The sequence below is a fragment of the Hemitrygon akajei genome, unplaced genomic scaffold (assembly GCF_048418815.1).
Source record: "Hemitrygon akajei unplaced genomic scaffold, sHemAka1.3 Scf000120, whole genome shotgun sequence".
NCBI lineage: Eukaryota > Metazoa > Chordata > Chondrichthyes > Myliobatiformes > Dasyatidae > Hemitrygon > Hemitrygon akajei.
In genome coordinates, this window is record NW_027332006.1 from 125,794 (window position 1) to 152,562 (window position 26,769).

Below are 26,769 nucleotides of genomic sequence, written 5' to 3' on the forward strand. Positions count from 1 at the left end.
GCCCCAGTAAATCTGCCCGCAAGAATATTGGTCCTCATCGTCCTAGTTCCAGTCCCCCGGCCAAAACACTCCCAACAGCTCCAGTAAATCTGTCCGCAAGAATATTGGTCCTCATCGGATTCACGTGTAACCCGTGCCTTTTGTACAGGTCCTACCTACCCCTTGAAGTGGTCCCAATTATCCAGAAATATGAATCCCTGCCCCCTGCTCCAAATGCTCTGCCACACATTTCTCTGCCACCTCATTCTATTCCTATTGCCACTGTCGGGTGGCACAGGCAGCAATCCTGAGATCACTACTTTTGAGGTCCTGCTCCTCAGCTTTTTTCCTAACCCCCTGTGTTCGGTTTTCCAGACCTCCTCCCTTTGCTTTTCCTATGTCGTTGTTAACAATGTTTGTCACGACTTCTGGCTGCTCAACCTCCCTTCTCAGGATATTGTGGACGCGTCCAGAAACATTTCGGACAATGGCACCTGAGAGGCAAAGTACCATCGGTGTGCACAGAATCGCCTACCTGTCCTCCTGACTTTAGAGTTCCCTATTCCCGCTGCCATCCTCTTCAGTTTCCTGCTCTTCCGCACATCATCGGGGAATTGCCTGGGTTCATGTACCGGCTCCTCGGAGAATTAGAGACTGTAGACCAGCGCGGGGTGTGTTACATCGTGACTGGCTCAGCCTGGAAAAGGAAACTGAAATTATGTTCCTTTTCTGTGGCTCAGTACTGACAGCTTAATCCTAAAGGAGTGTCAAGAACATGGGGTCCATTGTGAGAGAAGTAAAAGTCAGTAGAGCAAGTAAATGCCCCCCTACCCCACAGTTACCCTCTGCAGGGTTGCACAGTTGAGCAGAAGCTGAGCAGTGAAAGCAGTGAAACCACCCGCTCCACACAACACTCTCCTCTCCAGAATCACGTGTGCACTTGGTGCTCGCTGGAACACCGGGGCATCTGCAAACTACCAACAGAGGGGAGAGTGGGGCCTTTAACAGCGAATCTGAATCAGATCAGAAATGTTTCTGGGCCGTCGTTCATTTTCAGACACTCTAATCTCTGATCTCCCGATTTCACCCAAACGGTGTCTTTAACGAGTATTTTTTTTATTAAAGAAAATATGTCGTGAGCTCCATGTTCATCAGATCAGGCATTGACACCCTATTTCTGTCCGTCATAAGATGTTCGAAGGAAACACATGGAGACTCTGCGGACAAAAACTGAAACACTGAGAGTGAACACGATCCTGATGAGGGAGAAGGTGAAGGTTTTCCAGCTGGTTGATCGATACGTTGAGCTCACGGTCATTTCTACTGTTCGAGATCGGAGACTGGTGGAACATGAGCTGCTGGCAAGAGGCAGAGAGCACGAGGAGTGGAGAGAGAAACATCTCCGTGGAAAGCTGCAAAAAATCCGGATAGATCAGTTATTCAAGAGGAGTTTTCTTAAACAATTTAAAAGACCTAACATGGAAAAAAAATCTGAGATGTCCGCAGCGGTGGCCGGCGTCCCGGGCATCGGGAAAACAACAATGGTACAAAAGATTGTTTATGACTGGGCCTCAGGGAAAATATACCAACAATTCCAATTTGTCTTCAGTTTCAAATTCCGGGAGTTAAACTCCATTAACTGCAGAGTAAACATAAAGGAACTGATTCTGGATCAGTATCCTTACTTTGGGAATATTCTGAGAGAGGTCTGGAAGAATCCAGAGGGATTGCTGTTTATATTTGATGGTTTGGATGAATTCAATGAAAAAATCAATTTTGCTGACAGCCGGAGAGGCACAGAACCTCAGTCCACATGCACAGACCCTGAATTCAAGTGCAAGGTGTCTGACATTGTGTACAGTTTAATCCAGCACAAGCTGCTCCCAGGGTGTTCAGTGCTGGTGACGACCCGTCCCACTGCGTTACATTTATTGGAAAAGGCGGAGATCAGTACCTGGGCTGAAATCCTGGGATTTTCTGGTGAGGAACGGAAGGAATATTTCATCAGGCATTTTGAAGATAAAATGGTGGCGGCAGCTGTTTTCAAACACGTGAAGGAGAACGAGATCCTGTACACGATGAGCTACAACCCCTCCTACTGCTGGATCCTCGCTCTGACACTGGGCCCCTTCTTCACACAAAGAGTCGTGGACCCACAGCGAGTACCCAAGACCATCACCCAACTGTACTCCTACTATATTTACAACATCCTGAAAAACCACGGCCGTGAGATTGAGAACCCCCGTGATGTGTTACTCAGGGTTGGTCAGATGGCCTTCAGAGGAGTGTCCGGGAGGAAAATTGTGTTTACAGATGTAGATTTGATCAAGTACAATCTGCAGCCTTCCCAGTTCCTGTCCGGGTTCCTGATGGAGCTTTTGGAGAGAGAGGATTCTGCCCAGAGTGTGGTGTACACATTCCCACACCTCACCATTCAAGAGTTTGTAGCTGCAGTCGCACAATTCCTGAATCCACATCCCGGGGATATCCGGAAATTCCTCACTGAAGCCCACAACACGACAGATGGGCGATTTGAGGTATTCCTCCGTTTTGTTGCTGGTCTCTCCTCCCCAATGACAGCTCGGGGCCTGGAGGAGTTTCTGGGTCCATTTCCTCATCAAACAACCTGCCGGGTGATTGACTGGGTGAAGGAGGAGGTTAAACGTCAGATTGGAAACACATGGAGTAAAGCTGGTAAAAGGAGCTTCCTGAACACATTGCACTACCTGTTTGAGTCACAGAATCGTGGACTGGCTCAGGACGCACTGGGATCTGTGAAAACACTTCCATTCAGTGGAATGACACTGACCCCGATTGACTGCGCGGTCCTGTGTCATGTCATCAGACTCTGTGATACAATAAAACACCTCGACCTGGAGAACTGCCACATTCAGTGTGAAGGAATCCAGCGGCTGGGACCCGGGCTGCACAAGTGCCAGGAGTTGAGGTAACTTGATTTATTTTTCACTCTGAATTGTGAAACTGTTCCATTGTGTTGCTTCAATGTAAAGGAACTGGGATAAAACTGTAATAAATCAGATTGTGAAGAATTGTGACAAATGCTTAGTGAGAAGTGGCCATTGGTTTAATGGTTTTAACTCACAGGAATGGCTGCCTGTGTTTCCCGCTGCCTGTGGCACGTCCATTGACAATGTTCCTTCTCACTGTTACTGACACCCAGACCGACACTGACTGCAGCAGGTGGGTCAGAGATTCACACCCCCTTCCCGGTGAGGGACAAGAGACCGTCAGCAGACCGTCTCAGTGAGAAGGAAAGAAATACCATTGTGAGATTGTCCTCCCCTGCCCTTCCCCGTGTCTATCACCATCCTGTGTGACTGTGCTCACTACCAGATACCCAGTCCCCAATGCGTGCATCTCCTCTCCCGATTGTGGGCCTCAGTTCAGACTCAACCCTCCCGTGCAATCTATTTCTGCATCGTCTCATCTTGTGGGATTATCTTTTCCCATCAGCATCCTCCTGTGGGACCTCTCATCCTCATCCCCCTTCGTCCTGCTGATTCTGTCTTCCTAGCTCTTTTCCTTAGATGGAGTCTCTTCTATTATCTCTCATCGACATATCCTCATTCACAAATCTTCCTCACTGTGGCACGTCCTCCCACACTTCAACCCTAACACATCAGGAACAGTTTTCTAACCATGGGAAATTGGACAGAATATGTTGAGTTTACAGGGTCACACCGACTGACTAAATTACTGACATTCGGTGAATACCGTGGAGCTGGTCAGTGAGGGACATTGACAGTGATGGGAACTCCGATCAGTGATTTACTGAAGGGTTTAATGTTTCCTGAAATATCCGAGTGAGAGAAATTCCCCCAGACCCACGGTTTGAATTACTTTGTTCATCAACTTGTTTATTTTTGTTTAGCCTTGGTTGGAATGAACTGGGAGATTCAGAAGTGAAACTGGTGTCTGCGGCTCTGAGGAACCCCGAGTGTAAAATACAGAAACTGGGGTAAGTACCAAACTGAGGGAGATTGTTTTTACAGTCACTGGGTGTCTGACACAGAACATTAATGTGATCAGTAATTGTGTTACTGATAAACACTGGGGATTTTTACCGTCTCCTGTCTCTCTGTGTCCTTCACCCTCACTCTCTCTCTCTCTCTCATCTCCAGGTTGTGGGGTGTCGGTCTCACAGATTCTGGTGCCGAGGATCTCGCCTCCGCCCTCAGTACAAACCCATCATTGATGGAGTTGGACCTGAGTGCTAATAAACTGGGAGATTCAGGAGTGAAACTTGTATCTGCGGCTCTGAGGGACCCAGAGTGTAAAATACAGAAACTGTGGTAAGTACCAGACTGTGGGAGATTGTGTTTACAGTCACTGGGTGTCTACACTGAACATTAATGTGATCAATAATTGTGTTACTGATAAACACTGGGGATTTGTACCGTCTCCTGTCTCTCTGTGTCCTTCACCCTCACTCTCTCTCATCTCCAGGCTGAGGGATGTCGGTCTCACAGATTCTGGTGCCAAGGATCTCATCTCTGCTCTCAGGACAAACCCATCACTGAGGGAGTTGAGCCTGGGATGGAACTCGCTCACAGACCGATGGGTCCCCGCCCTCCGCCGCCTCATTCTGGCCCTCCCGAGTCTGCAGCGGATAGAGTGAGTGTTTGTGTTAACGTTCAATCTGATAAAATGTCAGCGGATCCGTGGGTTTCCTGGTGATATTTGTCTGTGAGTGCTATTGAAACAATAACCCCGGTCCCCTGTTACTGACACTGTTGTGAAAACTGTTAATTTCATCTTTATTCCTCCATCTGTTTCAGGCTGCTGGGGAATCAGTTTAGAGAGACAGGGAGGAATGAACTGAGATCTCTGCAGGAACCCAGACCTGGATTGACCGTGCATCTGTGAACATCAGAATGTGTTAACATCACAGGGTCAGACACAGGGTGAAGCTCCTTCCACACCATCCCATCACACACTCCCGGGGTCAGACACTGTGTGAAGCACCCTCCACACTGTCCCATCACATACTCCTGGGGACAGACACGGGAGAGGATGGGAGTGGGCAGAAACGAGCAGGGGTATACAAATGGGAATCATAACCATAGCAGTTAACAATCAAATTTGACTTCTAGGCTCGAGAAATAGCCCAGGATGAAATCAAAGTTGAGGATAATTCTGGAGAACGGGATTCCACCCCTTCCCGTCATCTCCCATGGTCTGCAGTCCTCGCAGGACGCCGTCCGTTCCCTTCTACTCACACGGACCGTGATCCCAAACAAATGCCATTCTTTCCCATTCATTCCCACTATCGGCACTGCCAATGAGACCACCCCTTCCCATTCACTCCACTCATCCGCATTCCTAATGGGACGCATCCCTACTCATTCGCTTGCATCATCCATACTTCCATTGGGCCCCGCCCCATCTCATTCAGTCCCACTGTTTGACTGCCAGTGAGCCTCGCGCCTTCCAATTTACTCCCTCCGTCTGCACCACTCCAATTCAGTCCTGTCGTCCGATCTCCCAGTGGGATCTGGCCCTTCCCAATCACTCCCACTATCTGCCTCCCAGTGGGACTCCATTCAGTTTATTTCCAACGGGAATGGGATTATGGAAATTGGCGAGGACGCCTGAATTCAGTATTTGACCGAACTGGGAGCGGAGTTTACAAAATTTGACGTTTATTAGTTACACGAAAAGTCGAGGGTGGTGTGGATGTTGACGGCTTTGTTACACTGACGATGCTCATCTCCTGGCGGAGACGGCGGATAGGATCGGACGGAAGGACCTTCGGCACGTCTTCCTGAAGATGGCGGGGGTTGGGGGTGCATGTGAGAGAGGTTTATGGTTTCCGTGTCCACACGCCGGGTGATTCATCGCGCCCGGTTCCCGGTGTCCACATAGCACACAGGAAGTTATACTTGGCACGGTTCCCGCTCTTCATATCGTGGCTGGGAATTTTGCCAGGCACGGTTCCCGATCTCTGTCTCCACACCGAGAGTTTTACCGCGCACGGTGTCGGGTCTCTGTATCGACACCGGGAATATTACCGCACACGTTTCCTGGTGTCTGTATCCTCCTCTCACCACGACACTCGGAGTGATGACGCACAGGATCCGGAAATGAGGATGTCGGATCGGTCTCAATTGTTTGTGATAAATTTATTATTTGTAATAAACAGTCTGCGCAATCGAGTGGAGGGTGGTCGAGAGTGTCTGTCCTGCGAGGGGCTCCTGATTGAAAATGGTGAATAGGGAGGGAGCGACAGAAGGATTTAGAATGGTCACTAGGGTGGGAGGGAAAGGTTGACTGAAAATGGTCTCCGGGGATAAAGTGATGGGCTGAGTGACAATGGGCGCCAGGGAGGGGGCGATGGGCGGAATTACGATGGCCGCGGTCACCTTGTTTCTCATGGCCGGCAGGGAGGGAGTGATACACTGACAAGAGAGTGGGAGTGACAGGCGGAGTTAAAATGACCGACAGGGTGGGGATTGTGCACTGACTGAAAATTATCGCCGGGGGTGATACCGGGAGGAGGCACCGGGAGTTATGTGCTGATTAAAAATAGGTTTCTGGATTAACGCCAGAATATAAAACTATCACCGGGGGAGATTGACGCGCACATTGAAAATGGTCACCAGGGAGGAGGGGAGGGCTGCACTGAGAGAAAATGGACGCCAGAAGGTGACAGGTCAGAGAGAGTGGCGGCCCGACCTGTAATAGTCCCTGACTCCTAGTCCTAGATTCCTTTGCTACAATGGCCGACAGGGAGAGAGTGATGGACAGAATTCAAATGGCCAACATTGCTTAATTTACAACTGTAATGATGAAATCAATAAACCGCTGTAACTTCCTGTCCTGGCGCCGGACTCAAGTTTTATTTGAGGTTTCTGCTGCCCCCCGCACCCTGTGCACTGCAACAGTGGGTCGGAGCTCCTCACACTGACACAGTAGCGTCTCAGCTCCAGGCTGAGGGAGGTCGGACTGGCAGAGTCTGGGTGCCCAGGATCTCATCTCCACCCAGCCCCCTTCCTGGATAACTGTCCCCCTCTCACCCCCCGCAGACAGTTACATCGACTAAAATATCAGACGTAAGTCCACTGAGGTTCCTAGTATGTGAGGGATGGTGGATGGAAAACCGGCGTTAGCACGGGGTGCAGACCCCCACAGCATCCAATCACACAATCCCGGGGTAAGACACAGAGTGAATCTCCCTCCGCACCGTCCCATCAGACACTCCCGGGGTCAGACACAGGGTGAAGCTCCCTCCACACCGTCCCATCACACACTCCCGGGGTCAGGCACAGAGTGAATCACCCTCCGCATCGTCCGTTCACACACTCCCGGGGTCAGACACAGAGTGGAGCTCCCTCCACACCGTCCCATCACTCTCTCCCGGGGTCAGACACAGAGTGAATCTCCCTCCACACCGTCCCATCACACACTCCCGGGGTCAAACACAGAGTGGAGCTCCCTCCACACCGTCCCATCACACTCTCCCGGGGTCAGACACAGAGTGGAGCTCCCTCCACACCGTCCCATCACACTCTCCCGGGGTCAGACACAGAGTGGAGCTCCCTCCACACCGTCCCATCACACTCTCCCGGGGTCAGACACAGAGTGGAGCTCCCTCCACACCGTCCCATCACACTCTCCCGGGGTCAGACACAGAGTGGAGCTCCCTCCACACCGTCCCATCACACACTCCCGGGGTCAGGCACAGAGTGAAACTCCCTCCACACCGTCCCATCACACACTCCCGGGGTCAAACACAGAGTGGAGCTCCCTCCACACCGTCCCATCACACTCTCCCGGGGTCAGACACAGAGTGGAGCTCCCTCCACACCGTCCCATCACACTCTCCCGGGATCAGACACAGAGTGGAGCTCTCTCCACAACGTCCTCTCACACACTCCGGGTGTCAGACACAGAGTGAATCTCCCTCCACACCGTCCCATCACACTCTCCCGGGGTCAGACACAGAGTGGAGCTCCCTCCACACCATCCCATCACACTCTCCCGGGGTCAGACACAGAGTGGAGCTCCCTCCACACCGTCCCATCACACTCTCCCGGGGTCAGACACAGAGTGGAGCTCACTCCACACCGTCCCATCACACACTCCCGGGGTCAGGCACAGAGTGAATCTCCCTCCGCATCGTCAGTTCACACACTCCCGGGGTCAGACACAGAGTGGAGCTCCCTCCACACCGTCCCATCACACACTCCCGGGGTCAGGCACAGAGTGAATCTCCCTCCGCATCGTCAGTTCACACACTCCCGGGGTCAGACACAGAGCGGAGCTCCCTCCACACCGTCCCATCACACACTCCCGGGGTCAGGCACAGAGTGAATATCCCTCCGCATCGTCCGTTCACACACTCCCGGGGTCAGACACAGAGTGAAACTCCCTCCACACCGTCCCATCACACACTCCCGGGGTCAAACACAGAGTGGAGCTCCCTCCACACCGTCCCATCACACTCTCCCGGGGTCAGACACAGAGTGGAGCTCCCTCCACACCGTCCCATCACACTCTCCCGGGGTCAGACACAGAGTGGAGCTCCCTCCACACCGTCCCATCACACTCTCCCGGGATCAGACACAGAGTGGAGCTCTCTCCACAACGTCCTCTCACACACTCCGGGTGTCAGACACAGAGTGAATCTCCCTCCACACTGTCCTCTCACACACTCCCGGGGTCAGACACAGAGTGAATCTCCCTCCACACCGTCCCATCACACTCTCCCGGGATCAGACACAGAGTGGAGCTCTCTCCACAACGTCCTCTCACACACTCCGGGTGTCAGACACAGAGTGAATCTCCCTCCACACTGTCCTCTCACGCACTCCCGGGGTCAGACACAGAGTGAATCTCCCTCCGCACTGTCCTCTCACACTCTCCCGGGATCAGACACAGAGTGGAGCTCCCTCCACAACGTCCTCTCACACACTCCGGGGGTCAGACACAGAGTGAATCTCCCTCCACACTGTCCTCTCACGCACTCCCGGGGTCAGACACAGAGTGAATCTCCCTCCACACTGTCCTCTCACGCACTCCCGGGGTCAGACACGGGGAAAAAAAACGTCTCTATAGTGTATCAACTGAGTGGAGACTCACTCTGTGTTCACCTTGGAACCGGCAACCACACACACACACACACACACACACACACACACACACACACACACACACACACACACACACACACACACACACACACACAATGAATATATGTCGAAGTGGTCACAGAGACGGGGAGAGATGCAGTTTGCACAGACCAGGAGAGGGTGGGAGCGGGCACAAACAGGCAGCGGAGTACAGACGGGAATCATAACCATAGCAGTTAACAATGACATTTGAATTGTAGGTTCGAGAAGTAGCCCAGGATGAAATCGAATTTGGGGATAATTTTTCAAAGCGGGACTCCACCCCTTCCCGTCCTCTCCCACGGTCCGCATTTCTCACAGGACGCCGTCCCTTCCCGTCCACTCACACGGACCGCGATCCCAATTAAATGCCAATCTTTCCCATTCATTCCCACCATCCGCACTCCCAATGACACAACCCCTTCCCATTCACTCCACCCATCCGCATTCCTAACGAGACGCACCCCTACCCATTCGCTTGTATTGTCCAAACTTCCATTGGGCCCAACCCCTTCCTCTTCACTGCCACTGGGCCCCGTCCCTTCCCATTTACCGGCACCGTCTGCATCGCTTCCCATTCACTCCTGTCGTCCGGAGTATCCCAGTGGGATCTGGCCCTTCCCATTCACTCCCACCATCGGCCTCCCAATAGGACTCCATTCAGTTTATTTCCAACGGGAATGTGATCCTGTTAGTTAGCGGGACGCCTGAATTCTGTACTTGACAGAACTCGGAGCGGGGTTTATGGAATTTGACGAGAACGCCGATGGTTTATCAGTTACAAGGACAGTCGAGGGTGGTGTGGATGTTGACGGCTTTGTAACACTGACGATGCTCATCTCCTGGCGGAGACGGTGGATACGATCGGACGGAAGGACCTACGGCACGCCTTCCTGAAGATGGCGGGGGTGGGGTGCGTGTGAGAGAGGTTTACCGTTTCCGTATCGCCACGCCGGGAGATTCATTGCGCCCGGTTCCCTGTGTCCACATAACAGACCGGAAGTTATACAGGACACGGTTTCCGGTCTCCATGTCCCAAACAGGGATTTTTGCCAGGTACGGTTCGCGATCTCTGTCTCCACACAGAGAGTTTTACCGATCACGGTGTCGGGTCTCTGTATCGACACCGGGAATATTACCGCACACGTTTCCTGGTGTCTGTATCCTCCTCTCTCCACGACACTTAGAGTGATGACGCACAGGATCCGGAGATGAGGATGTCGGATCGGTCTCTATTGTTTGCGATATATTTATTATTTGTGATAAACAGTCTGCGCAATCGAGTGGAGGGTGGTCGAGAGTGTCTGTCCTGCGATGGGCTCCTGATTGAAAATGGTGAATAGGGAGGGAACGACAGAAGGATTTAGAATGGTCACTAGGGAGGGAGTGAAAGGTTGACTGAAAATGGTCTCCGGGGAGAAAGTGATGGGCTGAGTGACAATGGGCGCCAGGGAGGTGGCGACGGGCGGAATTAAGATGGCCGTGGTCACCTTGTTTCTCATGGCCGGCAGCGAGGGAGTGATACACTGACAAGAGAGTGGGAGTGACAGGCAGAGTTAAAATGACCGACGGCATGGGGATTGTGCACTGACTGAAAATTATCACGGGGTGGGGCGGAATTATGTGCTGATTAAAAATAGGATTCTGGATTAAAACCAGAATATATAATTAATACCAGGGATAGATTGACAAGCCAATATAACATTGTCAATAGGGAGGGGGTGACGCACGCTTTGAAAATGGTTTCCAGGGAGGAAGGGAGGGATACACTGAGAGAAAATGGACGCCAGGAGGTGACAATTCAGAGGGAGAGGCGGCCCGACCTGAAATAGTCCCTGATTCCTTTGTTACAATGGCCGACAGGCACAGAGTGATGGACAGACAACAGGGAGGGAGAGACGCACCGGGTAAAATGGCCGAAATGGAGTCAGTGGCATGTTGAGAAGAGAGAGGGGGTAATGGGTCGATATAAAATGATCTATTGCTCTGACAGAAAATGGCCACTGCTTCGCTCAAACTTCCTGACGGGGCAGTTTCGGGTTGTGACATCTTTTTTAAAGTGAGCGCCGGGAAGGGAGGGGAAGAGACGCCGATTGAAAACGGCCGTCAGCATCGTTAATTGTGCTGATAAAAAGGGAGAGATTTATTGACTGAAGGAGACCCCGTTCGGCCGGGTTGAAACGGGACCAAGGAGGGAGAGATGTGGTGACTGAAGGAGACCCCGTTCGGGCGGGTTGAAACGGGACCAAGGAGGGAGAGATGTGGTGACTGAAGGAGACCCCGTTCGGGCGGGTTGAAACGGGACCAAGGAGGGAGAGATGTGGTGACTGAAGGAGACCCCGTTCGGGCGGGTTGAAACGGGACCAAGGAGGGAGAGATGTGGTGACTGAAGGAGACCCCGTTCGGCCGGGTTGAAACGGGACCAAGGAGGGAGAGATGTGGTGACTGAAGGAGACCCCGTTCGGCCGGGTTGAAACGGGACCAAGGAGGGAGAGATGTGGTGACTGAAGGAGACCCCGTTCGGCCGGGTTGAAACGGGACCAAGGAGGGAGAGATGTGGTGACTGAAGGAGACCCCGTTCGGCCGGGTTGAAACGGGACCAAGGAGGGAGAGATGTGGTGACTGAAGGAGACCCCGTTCGGGCGGGTTGAAACGGGACCAAGGAGGGAGAGATGTGGTGACTGAAGGAGATCCCGTTCGGCCGGGTTGAAACGGGACCAAGGAGGGAGAGATGTGGTGACTGAAGGAGACCCCGTTCGGCCGGGTTGAAACGGGACCAAGGAGGGAGAGATGTGGTGACTGAAGGAGACCCCGTTCGGCCGGGTTGAAACGGGACCAAGGAGGGAGAGATGTGGTGACTGAAGGAGACCCCGTTCGGCCGGGTTGAAACGGGACCAAGGAGGGAGAGATGTGGTGACTGAAGGAGACCCCGTTCGGCCGGGTTGAAACGGGACCAAGGAGGGAGAGATGTGGTGACGGAAGGAGACCCCGCTCGGCCGGGTTGAAACGGGACCAAGGAGGGAGAGATGTGGTGACGGAAGGAGACCCCGTTCGGGCGGGTTGAAACGGGACCAAGGAGGGAGAGATGTGGTGACTGAAGGAGACCCCGTTCGGGCGGGTTGAAACGGGACCAAGGAGGGAGAGATGTGGTGACTGAAGGAGACCCCGTTCGGGCGGGTTGAAACGGGACCAAGGAGGGAGAGATGTGGTGACGGAAGGAGACCCCGCTCGGCCGGGTTGAAACGGGACCAAGGAGGGAGAGATGTGGTGACGGAAGGAGACCCCGTTCGGGCGGGTTGAAACGGGACCAAGGAGGAAGCGACGCCTTGGATAAAATGAACAGCAGAGAAGGAATGAAGGACACGCTGAATTCAATTAATCCCACCCTGCATAAACTCATTTCTGGGAGGTAAAACCATCAATTTGCGGGAGACTCCCGGGACTCCCGGGAGATGTGGGATGTCTGCAATAGAGCAGCTCCTTAGCAGCCAGCCAGCTAGTTTAAATAACGTTAGATCTGCTAATGAACGAATGACACCCGTTAAACTCACCTCAACAGTGATTTAACCCATCATGGGCAATAGAAAAGTCACTGTTGCAAACAGTGCAGCGAGCAACACTGTCAGTATTTTTTACCCCTATTAGGCAGGGGTACACTTTAGGGTAGTCTGGGGTGAAGTACGTTTTGTATTTTCATTTTTTGGAATACTCTGCAATGGTGCTCTCTCTCTCTCTCTCTCTCTCTCTCTCTCTCTCTCTCTCTCTCTCTCTCTCTCTCTCTCTCTCTCTCTCTCGCTCTCTCGCTCTCTCCCTCTCTCCCTCTCCCTCTCTGCCTCTCTCTCTCTGATGCCACAGTCCCTTTCTCTCAATCCCAAACCCCAGACCCCCCCCCCCCCCCCCACGGGACGAAGTGCCAGAGGAGTGAGAATGTCATGGTCCTGGCTTGCTTTTCCCACATTTTCCCTTTCCTGCCTAATTGGTCCTTAATCCCCACACTTGATTCCCAATCTTTTCCAATTGTTCTCAATCACCAGCACCGGGTTTCCATTACTCACCAGAGGATAAGACTCCGACAGCTCCAGTCATCCCTTGCCAGATTGTTGGTCGACTCTCAGAGAGAGAGGAACCTTGCTCCCAGTCTTCAACCCCGTATCTCTCCGTAAACCAAGTCTCCCAGGTCCTGCCTCAGGCTGGTCCCGATTCTACACTAGCTACGGAGATTCTTCCTCCTGATCCTGCCTCCGCGTCGGAGTCCTGCACTTGGGTTCGTTTCCCTGCCACGTCCGTGTCACAGAGAAAGATTGATATAGAGAAGAATTTAGAGTCAGTGAGAAAAAAAGAGAAACAGGCAGACAAATACGGGAGAGAGACGGAAAAAAACCCCAGAAATCAAACCCGAGGGAGAGAGTGAGAGAGTAAGTCCGAGAGAGCAATGAGTAAACCCGAGAGAGTGAGTGATAGAGAGATAAAGACACAGAGAAATCAAGTGAGTGAGTGAGAGCGAGAGAGCGAAACTGACGACTGCAGCAACATCAGTGAGGACCAAGAAGGCTTGGACCAGGAAAGCGCAGGACGCCTACAGGACTGCTTTGAATCGGTGGACTGGACTGTATTCAGTGATTCATCTTCGAATCTGGATGAGTATAGTGTAGTTGTTATGGACTTCATTAAGATCTGTGTGGATGAGTATGTGCCTACAAAAATTACTGTACAATCGCAAACCAAAGGCCGTGGATGAAACAGAGGGTACGCCGTCTGCTGAAGTCTAGATCAGTGGCATCTAAATTTGGCGATCAACGGCTGTACCAGAAAACCAGGTATGATTTGCAGACGGTTATTTCAAGGGCGAAGTGACAATATCCAACGTGGTTGGGGGCGACATCGGATGTACAACAACTCTGGCAGGGTTTGCAAGACATTACTTCCTACAAAGCGAAACCCAATGGCACGAATGGCAACGATGCTTCACTACCAGATATACCCAACGCCTTCTCTGCGCGCTTTGAACGGGAGAATATAACTACAGCTGTGAAGATCCCCGCTGCACGCGGTGACGCTGTGATCTTCGTCTCAGAGGCCGATGTTCGGTTGTCTTTAAAGACAGTGAAACCTCGCAAGGCGATAGGTTCGATGGAATTCCTTGTAAGGTTGTGAAAATCTGTGTCAACCAACTGGTGGGACTTTTCAAGGACATTTTCAACCTCTCACTGCTACGGGCGGAATTTCCCACTGCTTCAAATAAAGCCACAAATATACCAGTGCCTAAGAAGATTAATGTGAGCTGCCTTAATGACTATCGCCCTGTAGCACTCACATCGAGAGTGATGGAATGCTTTGAGAGGTTGGTCATGCCCAGGGAAAACTCCTGCCTCAGGAAGCATCTGGACCCACTGCAATTTGCCTATCGCCACAACAGGTCAATTGCGGAAGCAATCTTAATGGCTCTTCATACGGCTTTAGACCACCTGGACAATACAAATACCTATGCAGGATGCAGTTTGGTGACAGTAGCTCACAATTCACACCATCATTCCGCAATCCTGATTAAGAAGCTACAGAACCTGGTCCTCTGTACCTCCGTCTGCAATTGGGTCCTCGACTTCCTAATTGGAAGACGAAAATCCGTACGGATTGGTGAAAATATCTCCTCCACGCTGACGATCAACTTTGGTGCACCTCAGGGCTGTGTGCTTAGCCCACTGCTCTACTCTCTGTACACCCATGACTGTGTGGTTAGACATGGCTCATATACCATCTATAAATTTACTGATGATACAACCATTGTTGGTCGAATATGAGACGGAGACGAGAGGGCGCACAGGAACGAGATACACCAACTAGTGGAGTGGTGTCTCAGCAACAACCTGGCACTCAACGTCAGTGAGACGAAAGAGCTGATTGTGGACTTCAGGAACGGCAAGACAAAGGATCAGATACCGATCCACACAGAGGGATCAGAAGTGGAGAGAGGAGCAGTTTCAAGTTCCTGGGTGTCTGTTTATCTGATGACCTAACCTGGTCCCAACACATCGATGCAGCTATAAAGACGGCCAGTCAGCGACTACACTTCATTGTTTAGTTTGAAGAGATTTGGTATGTGAACAAAATAAACTCCAAAACTTCTATAGATGGGAGAGCATTCTGACAGGCTGGGTCACTGTCTGGTATGTAGGGTTGTTGGGGGGGGGGGTAGGTGCGGTGCTACTGCACAGGGCCGAAAGAAGCTGCAGAGGGTGGTAAATTTAGGCAGCTCCATCTTGGATACTAGCCTGTAAAGTTCCCAGGACGTCATCTTGGAGCGGTGTCAGCGTCCATTATTCAGGACCCCGATCACCCAGGGCATACCCCTTTCTCATTGCTACCATCAGGGGGAGGTACAGGAGCCTGAAGGCACACACTCAGCGATTCAGGAACAGGTTCTTCCCCTTTGCCATCCGATTCCTAAATGGACATTGAACCCGCGCTTACTATCTCACATTTTTATCATATATTATTTCTGTTTTGCACGATTTTTAAAATTCACTATACATCCGATGTATTTACTTTACTTATTTATCTACTTTTTCTATGTTAAGTATTGCATTGACCTGCTGCTGCTCAGTTAACAAATATCACGGCACATGACGGTGATATTAAACGTGATTTTGATCATGAGAATATCTGTTTGCATTCGGTACTGCAACGCTCCGGAGAGAGCGAAGGGCCTGTCAAGGCACAGACGAACTCACGGTTCTTCACTGGAACCAAGAAAGAGGTCGGTTCGTACCACTGGACACGGACTACTGAGGTCAAAAGAGTGGAGCTGTCCCAATGCCAAAGGTTTTGTAATTCAGAAACTCTCCCCCACATGTTTCATGAACAATTCTACTGTATTATGATGATGTGAAAATTGGCCATGAAACACGTGAAAAGGAACAGAAAGACCGAGGGCTGAGAATAATAATCTCCTCTCTCTCTTTCTATCTGTCTGTCTCTCTCTGTGACTGTCTCTCTCTCACTCTCTCCTCTCTCCCCTCCCTCTCTCTGTCAGTCTCTCTCTGACAGTCTCTCTCTCACTCTCCCCTCTCTCCTTCTCTCCCTCTGTCAGTCTCTCTCTGTCTCTCTCTGACTGTCTCTTTCTGTCTCTCGCCCCTCTCTCCCTCCCTCTGTCAGTCTCTCTCTGAGTGACTGTCTCTCTTTCAGTCTCTCCCCTCCCCCCTCTCTCTCTCTCTCTCTCTCTCTCTCTCTCTCTCTCTCTCTCTCTCTCTCTCTCTCTCTCACTCTCACTCTCCCCTCTCCTCTCCCTCCCTCCTTCAGTCTCTCTCTGTCTCTCTCACTCTCCCCTCTCTCCTTCTCTCCCTTCTTCAGTCTCTCTCTGTCTCTCTCTCAGTCCCCTCTCTCCTCTCCCTCTCTCTGTCAGTCTCTCTCTCCTCTCCCGTCTCTCTCGCTTCTCTCACTCTCTCGCTGTCACTGTCTCTCTCCTTAAGCCAAATACTCATGCCACCCTGCTTTTCAATCACAATATTCAAAAGTAAGCTTTTGAAACATATACCGCTTTTCTTTAAAAGAGCTTAATGATAGAATCTGCACGTTTTATTCTAACATCGAATTTTACTCAGTTTTTTGGCGAAATCTACTGAATATTTTATCAATAAATTATGAACATATAGAACTTCATACGTCGATATTATTTGACAACACCTCCCCACACCTGCTGCTCAGCTGCTACGCAAAAAGCGTTAACTGCATGTGTCATTTCATTAAATGCCGATATCGTAATTTCCACGGAGGGTTTCAGCGTCACAAGGGAGTTTCCCTCTCCTATTAATAAGCACCTGAATCACTGAGCTCTCACTGAACAGCCGCTCCGGCACTCACAGTGATTCGCCGATCCACACAGCGGGACAGAGAGAGCACGCTGCAGAAGGAAGGTTTGCTGGTTCCGTAATGGATCAGAGTCCGGGAACAGCAGCGTGGAGTGTGACAGAAATTCCGAAGAATGCCTTCTGGGCTGCTCAGTTTGTCTTTGCTAATTATGAATGGATAACCTTAGATTTTCGAATTACGTATGCGTTAATAACAATTCAAATGATTTTTTTTCCCGTCCTCGCTATCATTGCTCTTCCCGGTAAGTATCTCTCGAAAGCTCAACTATGCAACACTTTTAAACTGTTTTCTAATGTTTATCGCCCATTTGAAATCATTGCTGCTGTCGCACACTGCGGATAAGACATTTTGAAAGCTTCAAATTCTGCAGCGATGCTGTTCCCTGTGACTCCTGGCACTGCGCAGGTCGGTGATGTAACCGGTATACTCTGTCCAGCCGTTGCACACATCATGACATGACCGGGACTTTGATATTTTGCCTCTGGAAACGTTGCTTCTTTTCTGTCGCTTCATCTCCCCTCGAGAACATCAGCTGCCGAATCAAGTTGCTTCCAGACCTTGTGTTTACAATGCAAATTAATTTTCCAAATCCAAATATTTGGAAATGTAATCCAAATCCGCAATATTCTCGCAGCCAACTGCCCTGTCGACTAAGCGGCAGCCACAAATCTACACACTAACCACAAATCGGACAAATTCTTAACAGAAAACGCTTCCTGATGTGTGTCACTTGAATATTATTTTTTTCCTCCTCGCAGTGAACCTGGTGACGATTTTAATACTGTCCAGAGGAAAGTGCGGTCTCTCCAGAGTTGTCACTCATTACCTGGTTGCCATGGCAGCGGCGGATCTTATGGTCGTTGTCCTGGACCTGATATTCAGCAAGATTCCGAATACTTACGCGCCAATGAAACTTTTCCTCTGGGCTGCGGGTACACCAGTGTGTAAAATCCATGCCGTCCTGCTTTACGCCACCACCGATTGTTCGGTCTGGTTCACCGTCACTTTCACCTTTGACCGGTTTGTGGCCATTTGTTGCCAGAAGCTGAAAACAAAATATTGCACTGGGAAAACTGCGGCTGTGATTCTGGGGACAGTGACTGTGATCAGCTGTTTAAGAAACACTTACTTGTATTTTCGACTCTCAGGACGTTATACCACGATAATTGCACCATTTATCTGTGATGAAACCGCATATTATGTGCCTTTATCTGTCGCAATACCAATGGCCTTATTTCATTACCTGCTCACCCCTATAATCCCATTCCTATTGGTTCTCCTGACGAATGCATTGACCGTCCGGAATGTTTTAGTCACCAGCAGAGGGCGCAGGAGACTCCGGTGTGCTGACAAGGGACAGGGTGCCAGGGACCCGGAGATGGAGAGCCGCAGGAAATCCCTCGTTTTACTGCTGATCATCTCTGGTAATTTCGTCCTGCTGTGGGGACCGTTCACTGTTTATTCTTTGTGGAACCGACTGTCTGCTTCCTCTGCGGCGAATCTTCCTCCTGATTCTCTGCGAGAACTGGGCTCGATGCTGCAGCTTCTGAGCTGCTGCACAAACACGGCTCTTTACGCCGTCACCCAGACCAAGTTCAGGGAGCAACTGAAGGACGCGATGAAACATCCCCTGGCTCTCATTGCTGGAAGGATGTCATGAAGTAATGATGTTTCCCTGCCTGGCTCAACTAATTCACCACTCATTGCAGGCAAACTCTGCACCAAAGGGGACCCGTGTAAATACGTGTTCGTCTCATTCCGCACTCGCTTTACTATCGCGCATGATTCCTCACTCCCGCTCAACTGACGACCCTTTGAATCGTGTTTTTTTCTGCATTCACCAGTGTATATTCCGCTCTCTTCCCGAGTGGAACGACCTACGTTTGTCAGTGTAGATCAGCGCCGCCCTGGTGACCCACAGTTCTGTCCTGCAAGTCCCACCGTCCACCTGGCTCGGATGCACTGCCCCGCTCCAGCGTGAGATTCTGTGTTCCCGAAACCTCTTCTGTTCAGCGGTCCAGTTCCCCCAGTTCGCAGTTCGAGACTGGAGATCGTGTCCCGGGTATCGCTGACCGAGACCAAGGATTCCGGAAACATCTTGCAATCTCAGTGTTAACGGAAGCTTGAAAAGTCGATGCTAGTTTTGTGGAAATGCGAATGTCAGTCCGCAATGTGGGGTGCAATTGCTGTAGTTTTTTACAAAGCCTCAGTTTGGTCGAGGGGGAAGGCGGGGACAGACACGTCGCCGGATTCCAATGTGAAAGAAACGCGGGGAAAATACAGCGCACATACTTTGGTGTTTTACATATCAGGATCAAGAGACTGAAACTCGAACTGCGTGTTCCTTCAGACTTAGCGCAGACCTAATGCCATTGGCGTGTGTTCCAAACTCACCTGACCTCCCCAAATCCGTCAAAGTCATTCGGAGTCATTGGAGCAGCCGGTAAAATGGGCTGAGAAGTGGTCGATGTAATTTCATTCAGGGAACTGCGAGCTGTTGCGTTAGGAGGATTCACACGTTGAATGTTGGGGCAGCGATGAGTGCGGTGGAACAGGGGGATCTGGGAATAGAGATCCATAATCTCTCGAAAGTGGCATCAAAGTAAAGAGGGTATTTTGTACATTGACCTTCATATGTTAAGGTATTGGGTATCGGTGATGAGATGTTATGTTGAAGTTTTACGACGTCGCTGAGGCCGAATTAGGAGCATTGTATGCAGATCTGGTCACCTTTCAGAAGGAACGATATCCATAAGATTGAATGAGTTCAGAGAGATTTTAGGAGACTGTTGCGGGGTGTTGAGGACAGAGCTATAAGTATAACTTGAACAGGTTATCGCTTTATTCCCTGAATCAGAGGAGAAACGCGAGTGATCTGACCTACACTTCAACATGGAGTAAACAGAGCGATCACGACTGCTGGTGGCGCATCACTGACGCTCTGGTATTGTCTCTGTGTATTCAGACCGGTCACTGACCACACGGACAAGGCTTCTCGCTCAATATCGGCAATCGTGTTAGAAATGTTTGTATCAGGTCCATGAATATCTGCACAGATCATCTCATTGCTCATTCAGAAATTCCCTCACGAAACTAACGCTGCCGTTACATTCCCTGTCCCAACTCGGGCACGGCAGTGACATTCATATTTAAACTCGTCAATAATAATACCCCATAATCATCGACCACGGACTGTGACTGAATATCCGAGCACAATATTACATTTAGTTCTAAATACCCAACCCTTATTCTGCATATTAAATTGTGAATTTTCCATCAAGAGCCGAAGTGTACAATCACGGGATGACTCAATCACAGTTGTGCGTTTGCGAAAAATTATTATTTTAATAAGACAAGTTATTAAACGATCTCCAATTAAAACACGAATCCCTATGTTATTCCAATCTCAGGATACGTTAGAAATCACCGTATCGAAGTGAGTCTATCATCAAAATCCATATATGTTAGCATATCCTATCTAAAGATGTTTTTCTTTTCTGGCTGTTACAGGAGGGTGTGGAAGAAAATTAAACTATTTTCCCCCAACTGCTACACATAAGCAGATAGCCGCTGCCAAACAATTGAGAAGGTGCGTTTTAAAGATTTGTGATTGTGAGTCTGTACGCAGCAGATCTGCAGACGGAGAAGGACGTGAATTAGTTCCGAATGGGATCGGCACAAACTCTCCACTCGGCATACTGACCGCGTGTCTGTGACGTCCTGGAGAGACATCGCCAGGACTGAAGAGGTCAGCAGACCCGAACACAAACTGAATGGTATGCTAACATGTTAGAGCCATCAAAGCCGTAATTTGGACCTTCAAAAAGACACTTCAGTTCAATAAACAGAACTCTGTGATTTTATTGACACCTCAGCGCTGCTGTGGGGAATAATGGGGACACGATTTTTTTCTTTCATCCCGCCCCTCCCCCACCTAATTAGCTTTATCTATCGCCTTCTATCTTTTATCACCTCCAGCTTCATATTCTAGCTCGATCCCCCATTATTTCCAGTGTGATTAGACCATTATATACAGGAGCAGGAGTAGTCCACTCGGCCGATCGCGTCTTCTCTCCCAGTCTATCATAGCTCATTTATAACTACTCTTAACCCCATTTTCCCGCCTTCTCCCCGTGACGTGGCATCCAGACTAACCAGGAACCAACCAATCCACGCTTTAGTATACTCAGTGTTTTGGCGTCTCCAGCCGTCGATGACAATGAATTACACAGGTTCAACAGCACCTGGCTGAGCGAATTCCTTCTCATCTCTGCTCTAAATGGTCGTCCTTCTGTAGTGACGCTGTGCCCTCTGGTCCTGTTTCCACAGTTACTCCATCGAGTCCTTTGGGTATTCGATAGATTTCCATAAATCCACCCTCCTTGTTCTGAACTCAGGCGAGTACAGGTTCAGAAACTTCAAACTCTCCTCATACGCTCAGCCGTGAATTCCCGGAATCATTCTAGTGAGCCCCCTCTGGACCGTTCCCAATACCAGCACTACCATTCTTAATGAGGTGTCCCAGACCGATCACAATACTCCGTGCCGAGTGATGAACGCGGAGAAATGCCCGCTGAAACGGTTATCTACATTCGTTAATCATAGAGCGACAAGTTGGTTTCTGCAGTAGAATTAAGTCAAACGCCATGTTTCTTCCATAAGCTATCCACTTGCCGATATGTGGAATCACGGTTAACAACTGAGATCTCTGACATGCGCATGCGTTTAGTGGTGATATATTTCACTCGCCTCTGAGAAGTAATTCGCTCAGAGATGAAATGTGCCCGTCATCAGATATGTAATATGTAAGGATCAGTTCAGCTGTCCACCCGGATGGACGCTCTGTAGAACATGGGGACTGTCGGGGACGGGGCACTCGTGTCCCGATCGTTCTTTCTTTATTTTTATTTTCATTCTCTCCGTTCGGTCTCATTCTTCTATCTGATTATGTTCACGGTGTTTTACTCCGGGCTGGTCCAGTCAGAGTGGATAAGCTCCCTTTTCTCCATCCTCCTCGCTGTTTCTCATTTTCCTATTTAGTGATGATCACGGTGTTTTACTCCGGGCTGGTCCAGTCAGAGTGGATCAGCTCCCTTTTCTCCATCCTCCTCGCTGTTTCTCATTTTCCTATTTAGTGATGTTCACGGTTTTTTACTCCGGGCTGGTCCAGTCAGAGTGGATCAGCTCCCTTTTCTCCATCCTCCTCGCTGTTTCTCATTTTCCTATTTAGTGATGTTCCCGATGTTTTACTCCGGGCTGGTCCAGTCAGAGTGGATCAGCTCCCTTTTCTCCATCTTCCTCGCTGTTTCTCATTCTCCTATTTAGTGATGTTCACGGTGTTTTACTCCGGGCTGGTCCAGTCAGAGTGGATCAGCACCCTTTTCTCCAACCTCCTCGCTGTTTCTCATTCTCCTATTTAGTGATGTTCACGGTGTTTTACTCCGGGCTGGTCCAGTCAGAGTAGATCAGCTCCCTTTTCTCCATCCTCCTCGCTGTTTATCATTTTCCTATTTAGTGATGATCACGGTGTTTTACTCCGGGCTGGTCCAGTCAGAGTGGATCAGCTCCCTTTTCTCCATCCTCCTCGCTGTTTCTCATTTTCCTATTTAGTGATGATCACGGAGTTTTACTCCGGGCTGGTCCATTCAGAGTGGATCAGCTCCCTTTTCCCCATCCTCCTCGCTGTTTCTCATTCTCCTTTTTAGTGATGATCACGGTGTTTTACTCCGGGCTGGTCCAGTCAGAGTGGATCAGCTCCCTTTTCCCCATCCTCCTCGCTGTTTCTCATTCTCCTTTTTAGTGATGATCACGGTGTTGTACTCCGGGCTGGTCCAGTCAGAGTGGATCAGCTCCCTTTTCTCCATCCTCCTTGCTGTTTATCATTTTCCTATTTAGTGATGTTCACGGTGTTTTACTCCGGGCTGGCCCAGTCAGAGTGGATCAGCTCCCTTTTCTCCATCCTCCTTGCTGTTTCTCATTTTCCTATTTAGTGATGTTCCCGGTGTTTTACTCCGGGCTGGTCCAGTCAGAGTGGATCAGCTCCCTTTTCTCCATCCTCCTCGCTGTTTCTCATTTTCCTATTTAGTGATGATCACGGTGTTTTACTCCGCGCTGGTCCAGTCAGAGTGGATCAGCTCCCTTTGCTCCATCCTCCTCGCTGTTTCTCATTTTCCTGTTTAGTGATGTTCACGGTATTTTACTCCGGGATGGTCCAGTCAGAGTGGATCAGCTCCCTTTTCTCCATTCTCCTCGCTGTTTCTCATTTTCCTATTTAGTGATGTTCACGGTGTTTTACTCCGGGCTGGTGCAGTCAGAGTGGATCAGCTCCCTTTTCTCCATCCTCCTCGCTGTTTCTCATTTTCCTGTTTAGTGATGTTCACGGTATTTTACTCCGGCTGGTCCAGTCAGAGTGGATCAGCTCCCTTTTCTCCATCCTCCTCGCTGTTTCTCATTCTCCTATTTAGTGATGTTCACGGTGTTTTACTCTGGGCTGGTCCAGTCAGAGTGGATCAGCTCCCTTTTCTCCATCCTCCTGGCTGTTTCTCATTTTCCTATTTAGTGATGTTCACGGTGTTTTACTCCGTGCTGGTCCGGTCAGAGTGGATCAGCTCCCTTTTCTCCATCCTCCTCGCTGTTTCTTATTTTCCTGTTTAGTGATGTTCACGGTATTTTACTCCGGGCTGGTCCAGTCAGAGTGGATCAGTTCCCTTTTCTCCATCCTCCTCGCTGTTTCTCATTTCCTATTTAGTGATGTTCACGGTGTTTTACTCCGTGCTGGTCCAGTCAGAGTGGATCAGCTCCCTTTTCTCCATCCTCCTCGCTGTTTCTCATTTTCCTATTTAGTGATGTTCACGGTGTTTTACTCCGGGCTGTTCCAGTCAGAGTGGATCAGCTCCCTTTTCCCCCATCCTCCTCGCTGTTTCTCATTTTCCTGTTTAGTGACGTTCACGGTGTTTTACTTCCGATTTCGCTCCCGATCCTCCGGAAAATTCCCTGCTTATGTCTTCACCCTCGCCGGTATACAAATTTAGATTGGTGTGTTGCAGCATGAGGAATCATTATCGGACCTTCACACAGTGTTTTCTTTTCTTTTTCAACACTCTTTCCATCTCCGGACTGCTACCTCTTTGTTCTTTCATATCTCCGTCATTATGTCTGTTCACATCCCAAGTCTCCGTGACAATTTGCTTCCTCACTTTGCCCTCTGTTGTCTGTTTCTCTCTGACCGCACGTCCGGTCCGCTACTGAACAAAGTACATCTCATTGTAGCATTTCAGAGGATATATTTACACTGATCATAATTGTACGTTGCACTTTAAATAACTTTCAAAGACACCGGGAAAAAAAGACGTCTTTTGATCTTTTTCCGTCTCTCTCTCTGCAACTAACTGGACTTTAACTTGAAATGTAATCGTTTTTTGAAAAAAAGAAGGAAATATGATGCTGGAAATCCGAATTAAAACTGAAATTGCAGAAAACGCTCAGCTGATAATGTAGGTCTTTTTAAATATAATAATTGATATTTGAGGTGTCTCTAGTTACTGTTCACCACAAGGAAAAACACCACCGTACCTCGTGTCTGTGGATTCGAACACGGTATCTTCTCACATTCATCATCTGATGGGTCTTCCACCCGATCCGAGTTTCACCACAAGGAGAAACACCACAGTACCTCGTGTCTGTGGATTTGAACACGGTATCTTCTTCCATTCATCATCTGATGGGTCTTCCACCCGATCCGAGTTTCACCACAAGGAGAAACACCACAGTACCTCGTGTCTGTGGATTCGAACACGGTATCTTCTCACATTCATCATCCGATGGGACTTCCAGCCGATCGGAGTTTCACCACAAGGAGAAACACCACCGTACCTCGTGTTTATGGATTCGAACACGGTATCTTCTTCCATTCATCATCTGATGGGTCTTCCACCCGATCGGAGTTTCACCACAAGGAGAAACACCACTGTACCTCGTGTCTGTGGATTCGAACACGGTATTTTCTCACATTCATCATCCGATGGGTCTTCCACCCGATCGGAGTTTCACCACAAGGAGAAACACCACTGTACCTCGTGTTTATGGATTCGAACACGGTATCTTCTTCCATTCATCATCTGATGGGTCTTCCACCCGATCGGAGTTTCACCACAAGGAGAAACACCACAGTACCTCGTGTTTATGGATTCGAACACGGTATCTTCTTCCATTCATCATCTGATGGGTCTTCCACCCGATCGGAGTTTCACCACAAGGAGAAACACCACTGTACCTCGTGTCTGTGGATTCGAACACGGTATTTTCTCACATTCATCATCCGATGGGTCTTCCACCCGATCGGAGTTTCACCACAAGGAGAAACACCACCGTACCTCGTGTTTATGGATTCGAACACGGTATCTTCTTCCATTCATCATCTGATGGGTCTTCCACCCGATCGGAGTTTCACCACAAGGAGAAACACCACTGTACCTCGTGTCTGTGGATTCGAACACGGTATTTTCTTACATTCATCATCTGGTGGGTATTCCACCCGATCGGAGTTTTACAACACCATTGAAGTAGGAGTTGAGATGACTGGTAACTTTCGAGCGCGAAGCGATTCATACCACCACTTTGTCCATTCTCTGCATCAGTCTCTGTCCTCCTGCACCCGCCCTCCTTAAAACAACACTTGCTGCTCCTCCACCTGTCTACGCATAGTCCGCAGTCTTCGCTACAGGGCCATCAATTTCATCATCGTTAAAAAAGCGGTCCTAACACACCCTTGTGGAACACTCCTAGTCACCGGTAGGCAACCCGCAAACCATCCCTTTGCTTTGTTCCCACACTTTCACTGTTGTCAGCCGGCCAATGCTCGACGTATGCGGCTGCCTTTCATGTAATACACTGGGCAGATTCATGTGCAGAATCTTGTCAAAGACCTTCTGAAAATCGAAGTGCGCAAAATCCACCGATTTTCATTTGTCCATCCTGCTTGTTATTTCCTCAAATAATTCCAACGGGTTTGCCAGGTTCCCTTGAGAAAACCTATTTTGTCACGTGTCTTCGATTATCCCGAAACCGCTTCCTTAACAATCCACTCCAACATCTTCCCAACCACTGCGGTCTAATTATAGAGCAAACTGCCCTATAATTTCCTTTCTGAAGCTTCCCTCCCTGCCTGAAGACTGAAGTGTCATTTGGTATTCTCAGTCCTCTGCAACCATGCCAGAGTATCTTAATATTTGAAAGATGATGACTAAAGCACCCACAATGCCGTTAGTCGCCACTTTTAAAACACTGGGGTGTCTTCCCGTCATTTCAAGGTGACCGATCTACCTTCAGACTGATTATTTTCTCAAGCAGCTTTTCCTTAGTCAAAGCAACCGCCCTCACTTCTGCCCCGACACCCTCGAACTCTCAGCACACTGTCAGTGTCTTCGACAGTAAAGACCGGTGCAAAATACTTGTTCAGTTCGTCCGCCATTCCCTTGAATCCAGTTATTATCTCCACAGCGCTATTTCCCAGCAATGTTTACACTCCCATGTGTTTTTACTATATATATATATATATATATATATATATATATGAAACCGAAAAAAAGCTGTATGATTGTTGATAATATTGGCGAGATACCCTTCATATTTAATCACTCCATTCCTCTCCTCTTATGACCATCTCCAACGGAATCCCACCATGTGCATCTTCAATTCACGGTTCCCACTCCCCAGCCACTTTCTGTTCTCCGCGGGACTCCTTTGTCCATTCGACCCTCCCCATCGATCGCCCTCCTGGCGCTTATGCTTGCAA

At 49.6% G+C, this 26,769-nt stretch overlaps 1 protein-coding gene across 4 annotated transcripts in view; it reads left to right on the forward strand.

Annotated features, from left to right (window-relative positions):
- LOC140723613 (NACHT, LRR and PYD domains-containing protein 12-like) overlaps positions 1-6,815 on the forward strand; it is a 33,602-nt gene extending 26,787 nt beyond the window's left edge. For 3 of the 4 annotated variants that reach the window (XM_073038190.1, XM_073038189.1, XM_073038188.1), the window contains exons 6-10: positions 1,171-2,926; positions 3,872-3,958; positions 4,122-4,292; positions 4,447-4,614; positions 4,779-6,815. In XM_073038190.1, the coding sequence (XP_072894291.1) occupies positions 1,171-2,926; positions 3,872-3,958; positions 4,122-4,292; positions 4,447-4,614; positions 4,779-4,866 (2,270 nt within the window). In that variant the 3' untranslated portion in view covers positions 4,867-6,815. Of the gene's footprint in view, positions 1-1,104; positions 2,927-3,871; positions 3,959-4,121; positions 4,293-4,446; positions 4,615-4,778 lie in introns of all 4 variants that reach the window. The other variant, XM_073038191.1, reaches the window with a different exon arrangement.
- Positions 6,816-26,769: the final 19,954 nt, after the last annotated feature.